This window comes from Triplophysa rosa, linkage group LG14 (assembly GCF_024868665.1).
Source record: "Triplophysa rosa linkage group LG14, Trosa_1v2, whole genome shotgun sequence".
Lineage (NCBI taxonomy): Eukaryota > Metazoa > Chordata > Actinopteri > Cypriniformes > Nemacheilidae > Triplophysa > Triplophysa rosa.
Genome location: NC_079903.1, coordinates 10,737,104 through 10,758,474, shown reverse-complemented (window position 1 = coordinate 10,758,474; position 21,371 = coordinate 10,737,104). Strand labels below are relative to the sequence as shown.

Sequence of the window (21,371 nt, the reverse complement as noted above, 5' to 3'; positions counted from 1 at the left end):
TAACTGTGTTATGATAGCAGGAAACAGGGAAGAAAAATGTTTTTGTTTTTTTGTATTTCATGACAAATAAACACAAAACATAAATCCTAATACTACAATATAAAAGTGTTTTCCAATTTTTGTAACTTTTGGGATGAAAAATTGTCTCCACAGTAAGGCATGCGCATGCATATGCTGCCCACAAAACTGGAAGGTTCTTTCTCAATCTGGCAAACTCTAATCTGAAACATGCTATTTCCAGGAATAAGAACAGAGGGTTGTTTTTAAATCAGTCTGCCTGAATTGTCACATTTAAAAAATGTAGTAGACTGATTTCTGAGCGCTTTTGAAGATGAAATCAAATTTGTTTTTCAGCTATGCGAGACTGCGATGTGTGACCCAGATGTATTTTCATATGTGGAGATGATTGAGCACTCCACCAACTAGGCTTGTTGCAATAGTTGGTGTCACCGGTGATACACAATGTCCACCCGCCTACCGATTACATCACTTGTCCACCGCGGCACCGACCCCCACAGTCATTTTTCATTTTTATAGTAATAAATCACTTATTTTAGTCAAAGACCAGACGGCACATCTGAACGCGGCTGCTGCATTCAGCGTAAGCAAAACAAGTCGGATTTTATTCATCATCTGAGTAGAGCGAAGTGCTGACTGACAAGACGATGGCATTCTGGCAAAGAACATAATAGAATATGTAAGCACTGTCATCAAGAGCCGGTTTAAAGTTTTAATTTTAATTTTAATTTTGTTCTAATTTTCAAAAGCCGGTGCTTTGCCAAACATTAATGTTTTTTGTTTCGTATTCCTTTCTTATTTATTTATTTAACATAAACGTTTTTCGTTTCGTAGTCCTTTCTTATCCTTTCTAATTTATTTATTTGTTGCACAATGTGTGCCATGATTACTCGTTTTGTTATATAGGCAACTTATCTAACGTAAATGTTTTTTATTTTCATTTCTTATTTATTTTTTGCTTTGTGTGTGCTGTGATTATTCGTTTTGTAAGGTCTGTGTTTAATACAAGCAAATGTCATTGTACTTTTTTTTTAGTTTTGAGTGTGTTTATTAAGAAAGATATTGAACCCACCATTAATTCCGTTCCCGAATTGCCACTATTTTAAAACTAAAAGTAAAATGCGTCATGCGCACGGCCGCATCTTCGACAACCCCACAGCAAACCCCTAACCCCCGGTGTCACTGGTACAACCGGTGTTTTTACACGTCGATTATCTGGTGGGAAAATTTCATCACCGCAACATCCCTACCACCAACTACTCATACACTCCCTTTCATTGGCTCTCACTTTATTTCTCTTCCTACTTTACTACGTGAGTATCGCTTGATGTCATCAGCCATCCGTGCTCTTGAGAGAGCCACCAAATTCAGCAGCCAGTGCCAAAAAACCTGGACAGCTGGCACAATGCATTCACGTGGATGACAAAGTCTCAGCGTTGTCATATCTCTGCTCATGCTAACAATGGGGCTTAATTGTTTTGCTGGACAATTTAGCTGTTTATCTACTCTAATAGATTTAAACATCTTCATTTCCTGTTCCCTATTGGAAATGTATATAAATACATAATATTACTACATAATTTCTACTATTCGCCTTTCCTACTGACTTCATGGCTCATTGAGCATTGTAATAAAATCAAATCCCTTTATTGTCACTCAACCATATGCACAAGTGCAACAGTAGGTGAAAAACTTGGGTGCAGTTCTGTTCCGACCAACATGGCAGTATGACCGATATGAAACAGAATTGTAGATTACAAGTAACAAAGATCCAATATAAATAGCATAAGAAAAGTCGACGTCGAAAGTCGAAAAAACGACAAAGTTGGTTCGGAGCTCACGACCCAGCAGCCATACTCGGCGCCATCTTGGACATATGTTATGTGTTCTGAATACATCATTGGTTCTTGGAAAGAGATTGTGGTGATATTTAGACTACTCACATGGAAGAAACAAGGATAAGAGCTATTATTAGCATGTTGTTTGGTTGGTCTATGAAATCTGGAATGTTAGCAGTGTACAGGCTGTTGGGTTCTTAACACTGGTCCATGAGGCTCCCCAAAGTGACAGCCACCAAAATTGATTGGGCCAGGAATTAAATTATTGTCTCAGCTATGTAGAGGTTTCTCACATCGTCAAGATATATGAATGTTTTCACCAACCATGTCGAATTTGATTCTGGGATTGTATCTTTATAAAGGATAAAATTGATGCTGCTTTCTCTCACTTTCTAGAAGTCCAAATAGGGCTGCTCGATTATGACAAAAAACATAATCACGATTATTTTGGCCAATATTGAGATCCCGATTATTTAACACGGTTACTCATTAACTTTTAAAACAACATAGAAAATAAATAATTTTGCTTTTAAACTGTGAATTCAACTGAAAATAAATGTAAAGAAATAGCACAGCTGAACCACTGTAAAGGAAGGGGGTGCGCTGTGGATTTATACCACAAGAAAAGAGAGGATCCTTGCAAAATGGAATGCGGCACAATAATCGTTTTACCTTGATTATTTTGTTTTTGTAATTGTTGAAGGCCAAAATTGACGATTACGATTAATTTTCGATTAATTGCACAGCCCTAAGTCCAAAACAGCTTAAGATGTTTTGAGGAAGTAACACTGAGAAACGTAACTGTCCTGCCACGCCTTAAATAGGCTCACACAACCATTTTTCATGCCGAAGGGTCCGATTAGAGTTCATTTTGTTCAGCTGACCGTGCTAAATATGTGATGCATGTTTAAACAAGAGCTGTTTACGTTTTCCAGGTACCAAATTGTCCTCCCTAGAATTGATGTCAATTTGGCATTTACGACTGAACAGGAACGAGAGAGAGATGAGACTGCAAACACAAAACAATATCGATATCTTGCTCGGACAATATAACTGTTCGATATCTTGCTCGGATTTGCGTCGTGTCTGGGCTCCCAATGTCATGAGCGTCGACAAATAGATCATAAACTATTAGGAGCTCAAGGAGCAGGGTTCTGTGTCTGAAAGTGTCGTTTAGGTAATGCTGCCTGTCGAGCAGTGCCTGAGCTGAACTTCATTTGTATTCAGCGGTTGTTACACAGCAGTGGTTAGAGTTGCTCAATAGGCCTCCACTGAAACACACACTCACTGTTTCACTCCGAGCACAGGAAGGCTCTTCTGCCATGAGCTGGGTCCTAAGCTTTAACTTGTCTAGAAGAGCTGAATGAAGGGCATGTTTCAATTTCTTCTGTCTTTCTCCTCCACAGGCAGTGAGCATCAACAAAGCAATCAACACACAGGAGGTTGCTGTCAAAGAAAAGCATGCTAGAAATATCCTTTCAGTTGTTAGCCTGAAAATGGAATGTGGTTGTTGTAGAGTTCGGATTGTTTGGTAGATTTGGTCTCTAAATGTGCTGGTGGATTAACCACAATGACACAGCACAGCAACGTAACACAAATTTGTGTTCTGTATATTGTTAAATTGACCACACAGATATTAGTCAGACCTATTAAAGGAATAGTTCACCCAAAACTAAAATTGTGGTCATCATTCAGTTACTTTCATATCGCTCAAAATGTTTTCTACTTTGGAACATAAGATCATTTAATGACTATCCGGATGGGTGGATACAGTACAATGGCAATGAATTATGACTCATTATATAAGCGTTAATCTATATTTAAAGGGATGGTTCACCCAAAAAAGAGAAATCTTTTGTTATTTACTCACCCTCATGTCATATCTGTATGTATTTTTTCTTCTGCAGAACACAAAAGAAGATATTTTCGAAGAAGGTTGGTAACCAAACAACATTGACCCCTATTCACTTCCATTGTATGGATACAAAACACAGACATTTCTCAAAATATTTTTTTTGTGACGCACAGAAAAAAAAAACAGGTTTGAAATGACAGAAATGAATAAATGATGACACAATGTTTATTTTTGGGTAAACTATGCCTTTTACAGGTAAATTTCAGTCAAATTTGACCCTTGCTTGGCTTTACACCCTGCATTGATTGCACAATATGTTACACATCTATGAAATCTGGAATATTGCAATGTTAGCAGTGCAAAGGGTTGGGTTCTCAACACTGGTCCATGAGGCTCCCCAACACGACAACCACCATAATTCATTGGGCCTGGGATAAAATGGCCCAACAATGTAGAGGTTTCTTATCACACGGCCAAGATGTGGTTCATGAATATTTTCACCAACCTTGTTGAATTGTATTCTGGGAATGTGTTGTATTCAATTTGATCTAGTAAGTGATATATTCACAAAACTGATTCAAGACTTCAGTCAGTTTCGATGGATGCTAAGTTCGCAGCTGTGCCTCCCAGTTTTTTCCTTGACTGCAGTTTTCACCTTGTATATTGGGCACGCATCATGAGAAGGGGGCTCACACCTTCTGGCTTGCCGTCAACCGCTTACCCCTCTCCAGCAATGCAGTGCTCTGCTGGAAATTTTGCCATGTCTTCCACAAGCTGCTGAGAGACGGCCATCCAAGTGTGAGTACACCAACAATTTCTCCAATGCCCCTTAAATATTTCCCTATAATGAAAACAATATTAAGCATTCCATGTGGGATGTCATCTCAACCTCTCTTTCTTTCTCTCCTCAGGTCATTAAAGACTCCATGCGGCACAAGTCCGACCTTACCGACATGAGCAGGATGTGGGTAAGCGCATCTACACATTTCACAGCAGCCGGTTCGAACGGTTTCACACTGAAACGTAGGCTCGCTCTATATAACTCAGTCTTATAGAATTTGGCCTTGTTGAGCTCCCTTGAGTTTGCATTTCATTGTGGAAACTGTCAGCGTGTCAGTCAGCGAGCCAATTTTCATTACTGCTGACTGACATCTGAATACGTTGACATTCATGACTCAGATCTTCAGCAGGGAGATGATGTGTAATTAGCTAACAGTGACGTGTGAGCGTTTGGCACTCTGGAGGGGGGCATACAGAGCTCGGCTTGTTACGAGTACCAGTCACTAATCTTTTATATTGTGTGACGTGTCCAGGTCAACAAGTCAACTTTAACATATTTCACAGCAGTGTTAGCAATTATTATACTTTGCCCAAGAATGTTTCACAAGTCAACAGGAAGGGTCAGATGAAACATGCTGAGCTGCAACATTTATGTACTGAAAAGCCCTGTAGTTGCATTGGCTGATGATACACTAAAGGCTCGCTTCCTGCAAACAATTGAGTTCTCTTCCCGTCGTGATGTCACAATGAGTGGTGAAGAGAACAGGAAGTGGAAGAATGAGCTCATTTGCAGCTGGTCGTGTTTTGTGTACACACAAACATGTTCACATACACCAAACCTGACCTTAATCTGCCCTTAATGACTCACGCTTTATGGTGAAGCTGATGAACTGAGAATGTGTCGAGGTCTCATTAGTTCTTTCGCTGGTTTAGAAGGGCTCCCACATCATTTACTTTTAATGTGATCGGTCCACTCCTCTCTCCCCTGGCAGGGTCATTTGAGCGAAGGCTACGGGAAGCTGTGCAGCATCTACCTCAAACTGCTCATCACCAAAATGGAGTTTCACATCAAAGTGAGTGACATAAGCCTTGAAGAAGAACCGCACAACATTTCATGAAACTGTTATCCTCTGATCTGCTTTTGATCTCTCCTTTAATGTTCTAAATGGGGGTGCACAATGTTTTGAAAATATCACAAATGTGCATATCACAAAATATCTTGTGCTCAGGGACTTTTTGCATAATGATATACGTTTCCTAGAATTAGCATGTCCTGTCTCCTTAATTCCACCATCAGCGACTACTAGTAGCAAAAAAGCCCATCCGTCTTGCTCCAACTTCCTGTTTCAATGTGAAATACATTAACATCAAAGCAGATTGTGTTGGTGTTTATGGAGACTGTACTGAGAGTCAGTTAGACTCCCACAGATCTAATGTTTCCCTACACCTGCTTTCCCAGAATCCTCGTTTCCCTGGCAACCTTCAGATGTCAAACAGACAGCTTGAAGAGGCAGGCGAGAACGACGTCAATAATTTGTGAGTATTGCTGTGTTTCTCAAACGGTCTCGTGTTCTCAGTCCTGATTGTGAGCAAACGCCATAAAAGTTGAATTTATTCTGAGGTGGAATTGAGTTTTGGTCTTTTTTATTGAATTTAGCAACAAATCTTGTGCAACAAATCTTGCTTTTCGTGTCTATGAAAAGAAAGTGAATTGTGTTTTATCTCTTCACAACACTTCCAGCTTCCAGCTGACGGTGGAGATGTTTGATTATCTGGAGTGTGAGCTGAATCTCTTTCTTGGTGGTAAGTTTCTGATGGGGGAACCCTGGTGTATAGACCAAGTGAAGAAAGACTGTTTGGACCCTGTGTGAAATGCTCATAAGTGTTTGTTTAAAAGTAGGTGGGACCCCTGGCCACACTCATCTATTATGTCATTGTCTTAGGACGTTTATGGGTTTGTTTCGGAACCTGGTGTGTTTTCTCTCTTGGTTTAGTTCGTTTGGGCATATGTGAACACGGCAATCGCGCTAGGATCCGCCCCAAAACAATCACTCCGAGACCACCTGAACAAGGTGGTCTCGGCCCGATTGCAAACGAACTCTGGAGCGGTTCGCTAGACGTGTGAAAGCCATCCGACCCAACAGACCAACGAACCAGGCTGTATCACAATGTATGATGGGTAATTACGTAAAGTTGCTTGACGCAGATTGTTTGCTAATGGCTCCCAAAATGTACCGTGGGCTCACTTTGAGCAGAGAAGAAGTGAAATGTTTAATTGAAATTTGGTCAGACGAACACATTGCCGAACAGCTCTCCAGAACACACAAAAACACAGAAATTTATAAAGTGTTTAGCGAGCGCTTAAAACAAATGGACTTGAAGTAATATAACAGAAGTTACCAAACAAGCCACAATAATGCCGCGTAGCTGCTGTCTGTCCATCCTGACGGATGACATCTTCGAGCGGAATCCCGGAAAATAAACAGATGCACTCTGACCACTCGCAAGTGACTTGTATTAACAAAGTTTGGTCCGTTTGGAAATATTGCCTTGTGAATGCGAACCGAGCTAAAATAAATTGCAACATTGTAGCGATTTAACCCCCGGTTTCGGAACAAAGCAATCGATCCACAGGTGTGAAAACGCCCTTAGACCAATGGCAGCTCAAATGTATTTAACAGCCAATACAAAGTTTGCACTGAAACAAATTCAAAAGCGTCTTAGTTTTGGCCAGATGACATCACACGGTGACTTTGTGTTCATAAGCTTCTCCGCTCAGCAGTAAGGGAGAGCTGAATGTGCCCGTACCATAAGTGTGTGACTACGCTAATAAGGGAAAATCGTCCTGATCGTGCCTATCCATAAGACTCAAAAGCTGTCGAAATCTACCAGAACACTGCTCGATCTCAGTATGCCTGTGCTGGAAGCATTAGGGAGATGTTAATGAGTGTTGTTGGCTGAAGCGCAGCTCTCTGCTACAGGAAACCACACCTCTGTGTGCTGAGAAGACTGAGTCTCATAGGAGTCTGCATCAGTGAGCGCGGAGGGGGGCGGGCGGGCGGCCTGAGGGACTGATGTATGGAGATGAATGAAAATGAGGGAGGATGGGTTGGATACACAAAAAGTGCATGGCGAAAGGAATGAAGTGAATGAGGGATTCATAAAATATAAAAAAGAATATTATATATTTTTATTTATCATTTGAAATTTTTTTAAAGGCCATGTTTAAGATAGGAGGCTCAAGTGTGATCTGTGGTGCACCTTATTTCAATTATTTATAACAAGAGGTCCTCTAAAATATGGTGAATTAAACATATACAGTATGTGTCTGTTATAGAGTAAAGGAAAGATAAGGTTTCTGTTAAACGGTTTGATCTCCTGTCCGTGTTATACTTTATATGGGATGGTTTTTTTGTTGTTGTCAGTGTTCAGCTCATTGGATATGTCTCGTTCTGTGTCCGTGACGGCGGCGGGTCAGTGTCGTCTGGCTCCTCTGATCCAGGTCATTCTGGACAGCAGTCATCTGTACGACTATACTGTCAAACTGCTCTTCAAACTCCATTCCTGTGAGTCACAAACACAACTCTGAGACACACACACACAAAGCGGTAACGTGAAACCTTTGACAAGGTTGACATCCATCATATTTTGGCCAAATATTTGATCTAGTCTAATTTAGATCTGAATTTGGTTTTATATGGCTAAATGAAACTCTTGTATTGTTATTGACACATAATTTCTCTTTTTCTGAATCAAGATTTTGTGTGAAATGTTTTCAGTTAAGCTACTTCGCAACAATGTACATTGGACTATATAAATAAAATTGAATTTGAATTCAAGGAATTTGACAAAAAAAGTGATGAAATATTGTCGAGTCTCTTATTGTAGTGACACAAAAAATATATATTTTCTCTTCAAAATGCTAAAATAGTGTATATAGTTCTCATTTACAAATAAACGGACAACAATGTATATTTAAAGGGATAGTTCACCCAAACATGAAAGTACTACTCCATTACGTCATTCCAAATCTGTATAGTGTAATTTTTTTGAAGAACATTGCTAACCAACAAGACCCCATTGACTTCCATTGTATGGACATTTCTCAAAATATATTCTTTTGTGTTCCACAGTCATTTTTGGGGGGTGAACTATACCTTATTGCACTCTCACTTGATGTTTATTGAAGTATTGATTGGTATCACAATAGAGCTGATAGTGGGGCTTAGCAGACAGCATTTTCTTTTTCACATGATCATGAATGTTCTCTCATGTCCTTCAGGTCTGCCTGCAGATACTCTTCAGGGTCACAGAGACCGTTTCCAGGAACAGTTTAAAAAGTCAGTTCAATATTCACCGTCACTCTGTGAGAACAGATGGTGTGACTCGCACCAGTTCATGCTGTGCTGAGTGATACTCTTTCTTTTGTCATTTTTTCACTTTTTCTCTCTCTCTCTTTAGACTGAAGAGTCTGTTCTATCGCTCCAGTAACCTGCAGTATTTCAAGAGGCTGATTCAGATCCCACAACTTCCTGAGGTGAGACTCCTGCATACCAAACAGACTGCTGCCTAACTCGAGTCTAGTGGAAAGACTTTGTAACGTTTTTGCATACTTGTACAGTAGGTTCCTACTGAACCTTTTTTCTATGTATTCAACATTATTCTTGACTTTTCTCATCAGAATCCTCCAAACTTCCTGCGGGCGTCTGCCCTCTCTGAGCACATCAGCCCAGTAGTGGTGATTCCAGCCGAGGCCTCGTCTCCTGAGAGTGAACATGTGGTGGAGACTGAAGATCTGGTGGACACAGACATCCCAACCTTACCGGTACCACACAGTGACATTGGTTATAATATTAGTGTTTCATTTTTTATTTAAAGATTTTTTTAGTGTTTGCTTATTTAATCTCTGCCAGTTCATACTGAATGTTAATTGACTGATATTGTTTATATAATTCTGGGCTTTCATTTTGTGGCTATTTAAGAGTAATTCATTCACTCATTGCTGGTTGCAGGGGTGTAACAATAATGGGGTCACGGTCGCAATATTTTGAACAAAATTTTACAAAATGAAACTAAAATTCAAAGAAGTTTTTATTTTAAAGCATTAACAACATTTCAATAACATATGTTGTTTAGTTAAAGGGGTAATATGACACGGCTAAAACAAATATTATTGTTTGTTTTAGATGTAATGCAATGTGTATACACAATTTAAGGTTCAAAAACGCTGTATTTTCCACATACCGTGCATGTTTGTATCTCCTCTTTGCCCCGCCTCTCTGAAACGCACAGATTTTTTACAAAGCTCATCGCTCTGAAAAGCGAGGTGTGCTATGATTGGCCAGTTAACAGTGCGTAGTGATTGGTCGAATACTGCAAGCATGTGACGGAAATGTAGCGCCTCTTACCATATTTTAATCGCATCCAGAATAAAAGTTTGTGTTTACATAGTATATTAATTTTGTTTTCATAAAAACATACACATGCATATATTTAATATACAAATCAATAACATTTATATATAAATTCAATTTAAATGAAAAATTGTTATAATATATTAAAAAATATAAATAAAAACATGTAAATATTTCCTAAATATGTATACATGTATGTGTATATTTATGTTTATATAAACACAAAATGAACAGTGCACAGTACACAGACATATTATTTAAACACAAACTTTTATTCTGGATGTGATTAATCGCGATTAATCGTTTGACAGCCCTACTGTGTTTGTAAATAAAAATGGAATAGGTCTCTCACTGACAAGTTAAAATGAAATTTTAACTAAATTAAAATGAAAAAAGGCATACAAACATACAAAAGAATAAAATCTAAAAGCTGCAAAAGCACAACATTAAAAAATGTTAACGCAGGTCACATTATATTATCAACCATTTATTCATTACTGCCCATAATCAAAAACTTTTTTAAGACTTAGGCCTGAATTTCTATATTGTGCATCTCTGTTGTTCTATGTTTAAAGACAGGAATGCTTCTCATTGTGTTTAATATCCACCAGAGCGTAGTGGACACTAAATTTGATGACCTCTTTGGGACCTCGGCTGCTACCGATCCATTCAACTTCAACGGTCAGAACGGCATGCGCAAAGACGACAAGTAAGATCACAACCAAGAGTACACAATGATCTTTGATTCTGCCATCAATTTCACGTATGATATCTCACGCCGGCTTCACACAGCATGCGTCAGGAGTGCGTAAGCGGCGCATACTTTTTTCGGCCAAAATCAGCCATACCGCACGTGTAAGCAGCGTGTGCTCGCAGAGCAGAAGCGGCACATAAGCAGCAGTGCATCGATCATTTCGGCGCCGAGTCTATTTTTGCTGCGCTGCTCACGCTCAATTAAAGCAACAGTGCATACTTTACAGACAAAATCCACATGGATTGACAGGAAAAGCATCGCATCACTCTCCAATGGTGAGTTAACCCTTTAGTGACTTTGTATCCTTCAAAGCACGATGGCTTTTTATTTATAAAGAGAACGCGCTGCTCACGCGTGCAGTATGAAACGGGAGTCAGACGTGTAGTTTGCATCAGTTTTAAGAGCTGCCTTTGTATGTTTCATCAGAGACCGTTTGATCGAGCAGCTCTCAGCGGAGCTACATGCCCTGAAAGAGGAACTGGAGTCCTTCAGACTGGAGGTGAGAACACACAAATACAGTAGAGATGTGAAAATAAAATAACCAGGAAACTGAATGCAAATTGTGCCGTTTTTGATCTTATTTAGTTGAACTCTCCAAATAAAAATGTATGTAGTAACTACATTTTATGTAACGTCAGTTTAACTGGGATTATTGAGGTTAAACCATAGTAACCAAAGTTAGTTGTTTATAAAATGTACTGTATTTATTATTTACAAACTATTCATACAATCAAATCGTATTGTGTAAAGTAGTAATAATAATAATAATAATAATAATTATGATAATACAGTTTTTTACCATGCCAAAAACCATGCCAAATTACGAAAGGGAAAAAATGAAGTAAATACTTTTAAGTAACCATTGAATGATCTTTCTCAGAGTGGGCGTCTCTGTCAAGCACTGAGGGGGCGTGTGAACGAGCTGGAGGCGGAGCTAGCAGAACAGACACACCTGAAGCAGCAGGCGCTGGGAGAGAGCGAGTTCCTGAGGGCGGAGCTAGAAGACCTGCGCAGGGTCAAAGAGGACACGGAGAAAGAGCAACGTAGCCTGAGTGAAATCGAGAGTAAGAGATATACGTCTTATCTTGTTCTGTACAAAGAAACAAAGAAAAAGCACCTAGTTAACGTTCTTAACCTCTGTAATGCAATCCTTCGAACACAAATGGTTACTTTCTTCCTCGTTCGCACTGAAAAAAACAGGCTTTACTCTGGTATTGTGGTTTTACAAGCCTTTCCTTCCTCTTAAATGTATTCACACTGGCTGCTTTACCACATCTGCTTTTAACAGTAAGCATGATAAAGAGGCAACATGTTTTGTGGGCTGAACCTCTCAGCGCCACCAAACGCTGTGTTATAGGATATTAAAGAGCTGACTGTGTGAGGACAGAGATTGATGTTCATTAGACAGGCTGACTGTTTGCTAGAGATGAAGAACACAGCCGTCAGAGACCCCAGTCCACACCGGCCACCAATCCAATACTAATACAATCCAACAGCAGCATGCAGACATAAATCAACCCTGTGCTTAGGACACTGTCAGTAACTGCTGTAATAGTATGTGTGTGTGTGACTAACAATAACATGTCCGTTTTTCAATATAAAAGTACTTTCATCCTAGTTGATAATGTGGAATTGGCTATAAGTTATAGGTTGATTTCCCCCCCAAACTGTAAATATTGTGGCTTTGTGGCGTTATAAAACATTGCTCTGTTTAAGCATCCCAGACATCCTAAAATAGCAACATCGGCCCAGCCACTGTAAATTTGACATTATAAAGACATGTTGGTTCCAAATTTAAATAGTTGGCTACACTTGTTGGATGCATATAACCGCGAAGAGATATTTTCAATTCAAATGTATTTTGTATTGTAGCAACTTTCACTTTGAGTGCAAAAAAGAACCATAGTAAAAAAACTCTAGAACGATAAAAATTCTCCACCGGAAGGTTGCAAAGGTCCCCAGAAAAGTTCAGAGAAAAAAAAGAAAAATTTGTAAAAGTCTACTGAACAATATTACCGTTTCATTTCTAAGTGTTTATCTGCTTTTGTGCAACATGTATAGGGTTCAGAATTGTTCCAGAATTTTTATCGTTCTAGAGAGTTTTTTTTACTATCTTCCCCGGACCCCAGTTTGAAAACTCCTGTGTTAACTAATGATGCAGAAATGATTCACTAATGCTTTTTTAATTGTGTTTATTGTATGTGTAGGAAAAGCACAGGCAAATGAACAACGCTACACCAAGCTAAAGGAGAAATACACAGAGCTGGTCCAGAGTCATGCTGACCTGCTGAGGAAGGTGAATTGATGTCTTGACCGCACACACTGACAAATGCATTCAAGCTCCAGTATCAGGCCTGTTAGAGTCAACATAAGATTTATGTTGCTAAATGCATCCTTGTTGGGCACCTGCCTTGCAGCAAGAAGGTTCCTGGTTCACATCTCCCAGTTTTCTCCAGGTACTCCGGTTTTCCACACAGTTAAAGATATATAAATATATATCAATTGGAGTTACATCATTGTCATTGCTTCACACACACTACAAAATCAAGCGGGTTTGGAGAACGGATGGATGTTTCTTGTCGTTTTCATCTATACAATTATAGAAAAATACAAAAATAGCTGACTGATGTTAATATAATAAACGTTACATCGATAATAACAATCAACAGCCATAGGGATTCAACTGTGAGCTCCACTCTCAAGCCTCTCTGTAAACCTGCAGGTAATTTAGCTCCACCACCAGGCTTTCACCCCTGCTGACTAAACTCCATTTCTCATACAGACAAACTTTGGCACGTTCTCCCTCTGCCAAACTTAGAAACTGGCATCACGCTCTCTCTCATGCATGGAACGTGTCTGATCCGGCCGCAGAGACCTCCATCAGCGGGACCCGCGTCCTTGCGAGCAGAACTGGGTCAGCCAAGAGTCTTGGCTGTGTACTGCACTGTACTAAACCGCCTGTCTGTGTGTGTTTCCCAGAACGCCGAGGTCACGCGCCAGATGACGGTGGCCCGTGCCGCCCAGGATGAGGTGGAGAATATCCAGAAAGAAATGCAGGACAGATTGAAGGCTGCTCAGGAATCCACAAGTCAGCAGGTCGGATGATTAACGCAAAATCACACTTTATATGCTTTGTGTGTCTGTAGACCGCTTGACTCAAACTCCTCCTGTGTGTGTGTGAGCAGGAGAAGGTTCAGTTAGAACAGCTTCAAGCTCTACAGGCCGAGCTCTTGTCCAGCAGAACAGAACTAGAGACTCTGAAGAGCACAGTCACTTCCTCCCAACAGGTGAGTTGTTCGTCACAGACCAAGTTGGATGTGGTGAGACTGTTATTTGCATGATGGGCCCAAATTGCACATGGGTGTTAATATGTCAACAGCACCCCATACCCCCCTGCAAGCTCGCATCCCACTTCCGTCTGTAACCCCCCCCCCACTGCCTCTAACAAATTACTCCACCAGAGCCAGCTAGAGTGAACTCAACATATCAGTTTTATTTAATGAGATTATTTGCATGGCTTGTTGTGATCATAAAATAACATTTTAGCGATATGGAGGAGAGTTGTGCTTTCGGGTATGGAGCCATATTTGGATATGGGTGGTATTGTCTAGTTTTATGTTTAAATTGCAGCTTAGCTGCGACAAACACGTCAAGTCGTGTCAATTCTGTCTGAATGCGTTCTCTTTATCTCTCTGTAGTCTCAGGAGCAGGTCTGTACTCTGCTTACTGCTCTAGAGGTTGAGAAGGCGGGGCTTATGGAGACACTTTCTCAGAAGGAGGCGGAGCTGGCAGGTTTGGGGGTGGAGTTAGAGCGTGTGCAGAGCAGTCTGACCAATGAGAGGGAGAGCGGCGTGAAAGCTGCCGAAGCCCTGCAGAATCAACTCAACGAGAAGGTGATCATTTGTTTACTAGTATGAACAAATATACAAACTGCACGTAAATGTAAAGTAAATTCTGTCACGATTAGCATAGAAATGGTCGTAAAGGTGCAGTTTGTAACAATCACTAGGCTAGTGTTATATATTTTGTTCAGCTGTGTACTTACAATATCTCAAATGTTTTCAACTACTTATAAATCGTGAGAAAATCGCCAGTCTAAACAGTGACACGGGGCTGTGCAGTCGCCTGTCATTGGCGTCATATCCGCGTTACCCTTTGTTACAGCCTTTGCTGACATAGAAACCGCATGACAACAGTGTCGTGGACAAATGCGGAAGTAGTATATAGTGTCTAGCAAGCCACTAGCTTGTTTCAAACAGTCACTTATTTATGGACCACAATTATTCGCAACATTTATAAAACTTTACCTCATCCGCTAACATGATTTTTCGTTCCCGTCTGATTGATGGCCATCAGCGGTGGAGTTGAAGAGAACAGATCCCATCATTCCACGCTCCTTCACAGCGTCATCAAGCTACGGCATTGTTGTTGTTTTGATCGTGCGCCCTCTAGCGGCGGTTTTTACAAACTGCACCTTTAAAGCTGAAATTCGTGACGTACTACAAGTGACAAAGTTCATGATCTCTTTGAACACATTTTCTGTAGGAAAGTCGTGAGCAGGCTCTTGAGAGCGAGCTTGCGGGTTTGCGCTGGACGGCTCTGCGTGGAGCTCTGGAGGAGGCAGAGAAGATCGTACAGGACAGCCTGAATCAGATAGATGACCCCACACACATCAGCTGCACCAGTTCTGCCGGTCGGTGACGGGATCAGATTACCCCCACCCTTATCACTCATGAACCCGTACAGCAGAAAAGTGTTGCTCTGTGAGGGTGTAATGAATATTACAGTGTGTGTCCATCTGTCTTTTGTATGTAGATTACCTGGTGTCCAGGTGCCAGGTGGCTCTGGACTGTGTGGAGAGGCTGCAGTCTGCCAGAGATGGCTTTGTATCAGATAACACAGGTGACAAACACACGCACACATATACAAAACATCTAGCAAATGATTAAATGTAAAAAATGCAAGTGCAATGTAAAAAAAAAAATACTTCCTAATGCTGCTCGAGAGAAGAGAGATGGGGGTGTTCTCAGGAATGCACAATGTGCCAACCAAACAGTGATGCAACGTGATGTTTAAAATTGCTTGTACTGTTTCTCACTCCGACTTTCCGCTGTGTGTGTTTGTGTAATAGATGTGTCCGGGGTGGTGCGGGCAGTGACTCAGTTCGCTCACCTGGTGGGTGATGTGATCGTGCAGGGGAGTGCCACTTCACACATGGTGCCAGTAGAACAAGCTGACGGTGAGCATGAAATGTCAATCACCCAAATGACCAGACAAGCTTGTGACATCATGTTACCATAATAGATGCAATTGTATCTAAATATTTCCCTCTAGAGACATTAGGCTTGTTCGACTTGATGCGGCGCCGCAAGATCCGACAGGCGGATGACATCAAAGTACCGCAAGAGCGATTCGAAAGCAAACTTTTTATCGTTTTTCGAATCGCTCTCGTGGTATTTTGTCATCCGCCTGTCGGATCTTCGGCGCCACATCAAGTCGAACAAGCCTATTAAAAGCTAAAGTACCTGCATAGAAATGTTTTAAAGAATCTAGAACTTTGATGACATCATTCTGCACTTCCGCTTTTCAATTAACTTCTTGCCCAATCAAATCAAATCTGGAAACTGAAGTGTCCCGCCCCCTACATTTTAAAAGACGCTGAAGCTACATTTGATATTAGCCAATTTTGAATTACACATCACTGTTGACACTGTTTTTTTCTCTAGCTTTTTAATCTAAAACTACATTTTAAAAAGGGGAGGAGCTTCTCCTGTTTTAGTTCATATTGACTAGGGGTGTAACGGTTCTCGGTAAAAATTGAACCGCACGGTTCTCCACCAACGGTTGCGGCTCATCTTAAATCTGACCACATTTATAATATGGTTCGTTAGAAATTATAATGCGTAAAACAGACTGACAAAGTTCAGCTAATGTATGTTTGTCGATGGATACACATTTAATACCCACAACAAATCAAATTTCAATAGGGTTGACGTATGCTGTACAGTCATTTATGCTATCATCACCCGGGTGTTGTGAGCGCACGAGTGCAGGTGAGACCTGAACAGCACATGTTGCTGTTTAAACTAAACTCATTCAAGCCTTACCAATTTAAACATTTAAGTACAAGATGATGCACAAGAAAACTCGCTTGTGTGCTGTGAGAAGATCCGAAGCGCGCATAAGGAAAGTCTCAGACATGGCGCAAATATTGAGTTGTCTTTGAAGCGCTTAAACGGTCAGATTCACACACGAAATAGGTCAACATGCCCCTCTTGTCGAGTATCTTAACAAACATAGCAGGATATAAGTGAACGGACGAAACGGACAAAAAACAACGCATGTGTGCAGTATCAGTGTACTGTATCGGTTTCATTCCTCTTAAAGCGACAGCACACATATTCCTGCCGTCTGTTAAAAGTCAAGGAAATCACTCACTGCTTGTGACTCAATAGCTTCTGTAATTCAATTATGATTCGTCTTTATTTCATTTGTACATATGCAATGTTATGTTTTATTTGATTACTTCAATCCATTTCTACCTTAAAAGGTGTATATACAGTAGTATCTTATTTAATTTTCTGCTTTGCTCTGTTGTTTTATTGGTGCTGTTACTTGTAGCTTGATTATTTTTTCTTATTTTTATTTGTCAGTAGTCCCTTTTCCCTGAACATAGCACAAACCGAACCGAAACCGTGACCTAAAACCGCGTCACAAACCGAACCGCGAGTAATTTGAACCGTTACACCCCTAATATCGACACATCGAATAACAATGTGATCAGTAACTTGCCCCTTCATCGCCATCTCTGTTTGAAACATAAATTGCAGGTCACTTTATGTACTTAAAGGGAGGGACGGTTCACCCAATAATATAAATTCTGTCATCATTTACTCACCAGTTGTTTCAAATCTGTATAAATGTCTTTGTTCTGATGAACACACAGAAAGATATTTGGACGAATGCTTGTAACCAAACAGTTCTGGGCCGTCATTGGAGGAAAAATGACAATGGTAGTGAAAAGTTCCCCAGAACTGTTTGACATTGAAAGAAAATTCAAATGTGAGGTTCTCACACCCACAAACAGTTACGTCACGGCCGTACATGGCAGGAAATGTGTGTCGTGCGTCTGGTAAGCGTATGTGCGGTGTCTGCAGGTGACAGATGGCCCGTCTTACTGCTCTCATCTTTCTGTATTTGTCTTTCTCCGTCTGTGGGCAGCAATGGCAGACAGCGTGAAGGCGTGCGGCGCGGAGGCCCTGGCGTTACTGTGCCAGCTGAAGGAGCAGGAGTCTATGGGGACTGCAGACTGTAGCCGGTTGAGGGCGGTACTGGATACTGTAATGGGATTGGGCGAGGTGAGTGTCTTTGAGTATCAGTTGAAAGCCAAATCAATCATAGAGGATCATTTAGAGTCAAGCATTGCATAGCTTTCGGCCAAATGTAGTAGACCATTTGGGTTTTTGCGTTGTATACATATTACAAGATGCAAAAATGGTATGAGTAGTATACTCTTGTGCTATTTTAATAGGACTATATGTTATTTCCTTTGAATTGGGGTTGAGCAGAAGTTGCGGCCGCGGGGTCTGAATCTGCAGCAGGGTGAACTGGGAGATCTGGTGGAACAAGAGATGGCTTCCACATCAGCGGCGGTGGAGTCAGCCGCAGCCAGAATCGAGGTATTTAATTCTCTGCTTGCTTTGCCGTATAAACCGATGCTTGATAGAATATGAAGCGCTCGAAACAACTCCTGGTGTTTAATTCCCGTCTGACATTTGTCTTGAACAGGAAATGCTCAATAAGTCCAGAGCGGTCGACACTGGAATCAAAATGGAAGTCAATGAAAGGTTAGACAGAGTTGCGTTTGTTATGAATACAAATATGGCTTCACAATACACCGCTCACTCCATGACATACTAGATGTTCATTTGAGAGTTTGGGGGTCTACTCATCAAACTCACTCAAAATATTTGAATGTCAAGCACTTAGCTATGCAGGTTTATATTAAAGACACATTAGCTGTCCCACCCAGGCCCATATGTGCTCAAACGCTGCTCTTTGTCGCCCCCTGCAGGATTTTGGCATCCTGCACGGATCTTATGCAGGCCATCAAAGTGCTGGTGCTTTCCTCTAAAGACCTGCAGAGAGAGATTGTGGATGGTGGCAGGGTGAGTGAACCCTCGGGAAACCAGAAGAACATGTCAATAAAAAACAGATCAATCTGTGATGTCACAGAAGTTTGAGTTGTGTCAGTGTTCGCAGGGGGCTGCGTCTATGAAAGAGTTCTACGCCAAAAACTCCCGATGGACTGAAGGTCTTATTTCCGCCTCCAAGGCCGTAGGTTGGGGCGCCACCATGTTGGTGTAAGTATTCCAGCTGAAAGCTGATTGGATGAGCCTTTGAAGCCATTTTATAATGGTGATTGTTTTGTCCGCAGTGATGCCGCAGATCAGGTGGTGTTGGGGAAGGGCAAGTTCGAGGAGCTGATGGTGTGCTCGCACGAGATCGCCGCCAGCACGGCCCAGCTGGTAGCTGCATCTAAGGTACTTCAGCAACAAATCACCGCGTGGCACCGTGTGGAGATGAGTACAGGGTTATAGATGATCCTGTCTCTGTTCTCATCAGGTGAAGGCAAACAAGGGCAGTTCGAATCTTACCAGCCTGCGGCAGGCTTCCAAAGGGGTCACCCAGGCTACCGCGGGCGTCGTGGCATCAACCAAGTCCGGCAAATCTCAGATCGAAGATACGGGTAGGTGCTTGTTAGGTATCTGAAACAAAAGTCAGCCAGAGCCGCACGTATAGGTTGGCTCATGTGGGAGTTTTCGCATGCGGCATCTTCTCATTTTCTCTGTGGTTTCATCCATAAAAAGTGGCATATAAGTAAACCGAAAAGAGAGCTTCCACGTTAAATTTGGTTTTCATCGACCTCCACAGTCACATTGACCCATTTCACATTTAACTACAGCTGTGAAAACTGGTTTATGTTGCCCTCCAGAGATACAGGCATGAGACCGCACACGCTCTCTCTCCTCTGCAGCCAAAAGCCTTAAACAACTTTGACCAGTCACATGCTGTTAGCGACATTGTGTGTCCTTTCACGTTCGTTCCAGCGGTGGAGACTGTTGATGCAATTGCAGCAGCTAGTAAACAAAAGCTTTCATGCTATTTTTCTTGCTGTTCATACCGAGGCATGAATGCATATTGTCCACAGTATGCAAAATATGCGTTTGCATGAAATACCCAGATGATATACATACTGCGTTTACAATGTGCATTACAATGCCAATAGCCAGTAGCATTTATGGCCAACAGATCCATGCTTTCCTGTTTACTTGTGATAGATGGTTGCATATAGTTTTGAGAAGGGTACATTGTCATTCTATAGAGCATTTTATGGGTCATTTTTATGAATGTAATATTTAATATCAATATTATTTATAATGATAATAAACACCCTTGTGTGGGCTATCTGTGTGTAATGGACTCAAAGCACTAAAACCGCTTCTTTAAGGCTGAATTCTGTCTCTCTGTTTCAGAAACTATGGACTTTTCCGCTATGACCCTCACTCAGATCAAGAGGCAGGAGATGGACGCACAGGTGAGGTGTTACCCTGTATTTTATTCTGTGTGTGAGCATTTGAACAATTTTGACTTTTTAATTAGTTGTAGTTTATTCATATTTATTTATTATATATTAATATTATTTATGTTTTTATTTTATTTGTGCTTTTGTCATTTCGTCAATTATATATATTTTTATAGGGCTATATAAGTTGAAGTTTTTTTATGAAAAAAGAAAAGAACCATATCAATACGAACAATATTAATATTAGAATTATTCATAGAAATAATGTTTTAAAGTTGAGTTTATTTTTATTTCCATTTATTTTCAGTTAGTAATGTTTGTGCCTCAACTCAAGAAGTGAAAAAAATGAATGAATAATGTAAATAATAACACTATAAAAAACATTAATACAAATAATATTCTAAAGTTAAAGTTTAATTTATTTTTAGTTCAATTTCAGTTAGTAATTTTAGTACCTCAACTTAAATTAAAATTTATTATAGCATAATTAGATATTGTAACAAAATTAACATAATTAGATTGTTGCTTTAGCAGAAAGTAAATAAAGATATAAATATTAAATATAAATAATAATAATATTAAAAATAATTGTTATTACAAATAATATTCAAAATTTCATTTATATTAATTAAAATGAATGTTTTAATAGTTTTAGTTAACTGTAATAACTAGCATGTTTTATTAGATTGTGCTGGTTTTTAACCCTGTAAGAAAATGTTTTTAACCAGTTCGCTCCTTTGAAGACATTTTTAATAGCCTTACATCACATACAGTTTTTAAATGTAAAAAAAAGCCCTGATATATTATAGACCAAATTTTTCACGCCATGAAAATAGCCATGGAAGCTGGCATGGCGTTGAAAAAAAAAAACTATAATAACTCTTCTGACCCTCTGATGTATTGTTCAGGTGTTGGTCTTGGAGCTGGAGACGCGGCTTCAGAAAGAGAGGGAGCGTTTGGGTGAATTAAGAAAGAAGCATTATGCGCTCGCTGGTGTGGCGGAGGGCTGGGGAGGAGAGGAGGAAGGTGAGACTCCCTGAACTACAACCACACTAAAAAAACAGCTGTCCGTCACATGCATCAATGTAGTTTGCATCAAACTGTCAATCAACCAAAACTGTTTATT

The 21,371-nt window shown here is 40.4% G+C and overlaps 1 protein-coding gene across 2 annotated transcripts in view; it reads left to right on the top strand.

Annotated features, from left to right (window-relative positions):
* The window catches only part of hip1 (huntingtin interacting protein 1), a 35,316-nt gene that overhangs the window by 11,031 nt on the left and 2,914 nt on the right, over positions 1-21,371 (top strand). For both annotated transcript variants that reach the window (XM_057351217.1, XM_057351218.1), the window contains exons 2-30: positions 3,263-3,326; positions 4,367-4,509; positions 4,623-4,679; positions 5,484-5,564; positions 5,951-6,027; positions 6,233-6,294; positions 7,917-8,057; positions 8,774-8,831; positions 8,953-9,028; positions 9,173-9,316; positions 10,517-10,614; positions 11,086-11,158; positions 11,540-11,723; positions 12,867-12,955; positions 13,639-13,755; positions 13,845-13,946; positions 14,358-14,552; positions 15,205-15,352; positions 15,475-15,561; positions 15,791-15,898; positions 17,881-18,017; positions 18,228-18,338; positions 18,448-18,506; positions 18,734-18,827; positions 18,922-19,022; positions 19,097-19,202; positions 19,285-19,408; positions 20,196-20,257; positions 21,154-21,271. In XM_057351217.1, the coding sequence (XP_057207200.1) occupies positions 3,263-3,326; positions 4,367-4,509; positions 4,623-4,679; positions 5,484-5,564; positions 5,951-6,027; positions 6,233-6,294; positions 7,917-8,057; positions 8,774-8,831; positions 8,953-9,028; positions 9,173-9,316; positions 10,517-10,614; positions 11,086-11,158; positions 11,540-11,723; positions 12,867-12,955; positions 13,639-13,755; positions 13,845-13,946; positions 14,358-14,552; positions 15,205-15,352; positions 15,475-15,561; positions 15,791-15,898; positions 17,881-18,017; positions 18,228-18,338; positions 18,448-18,506; positions 18,734-18,827; positions 18,922-19,022; positions 19,097-19,202; positions 19,285-19,408; positions 20,196-20,257; positions 21,154-21,271 (3,016 nt within the window). The remainder of the gene's footprint in view (positions 1-3,262; positions 3,327-4,366; positions 4,510-4,622; positions 4,680-5,483; positions 5,565-5,950; positions 6,028-6,232; positions 6,295-7,916; positions 8,058-8,773; positions 8,832-8,952; positions 9,029-9,172; positions 9,317-10,516; positions 10,615-11,085; positions 11,159-11,539; positions 11,724-12,866; positions 12,956-13,638; positions 13,756-13,844; positions 13,947-14,357; positions 14,553-15,204; positions 15,353-15,474; positions 15,562-15,790; positions 15,899-17,880; positions 18,018-18,227; positions 18,339-18,447; positions 18,507-18,733; positions 18,828-18,921; positions 19,023-19,096; positions 19,203-19,284; positions 19,409-20,195; positions 20,258-21,153; positions 21,272-21,371) is intronic.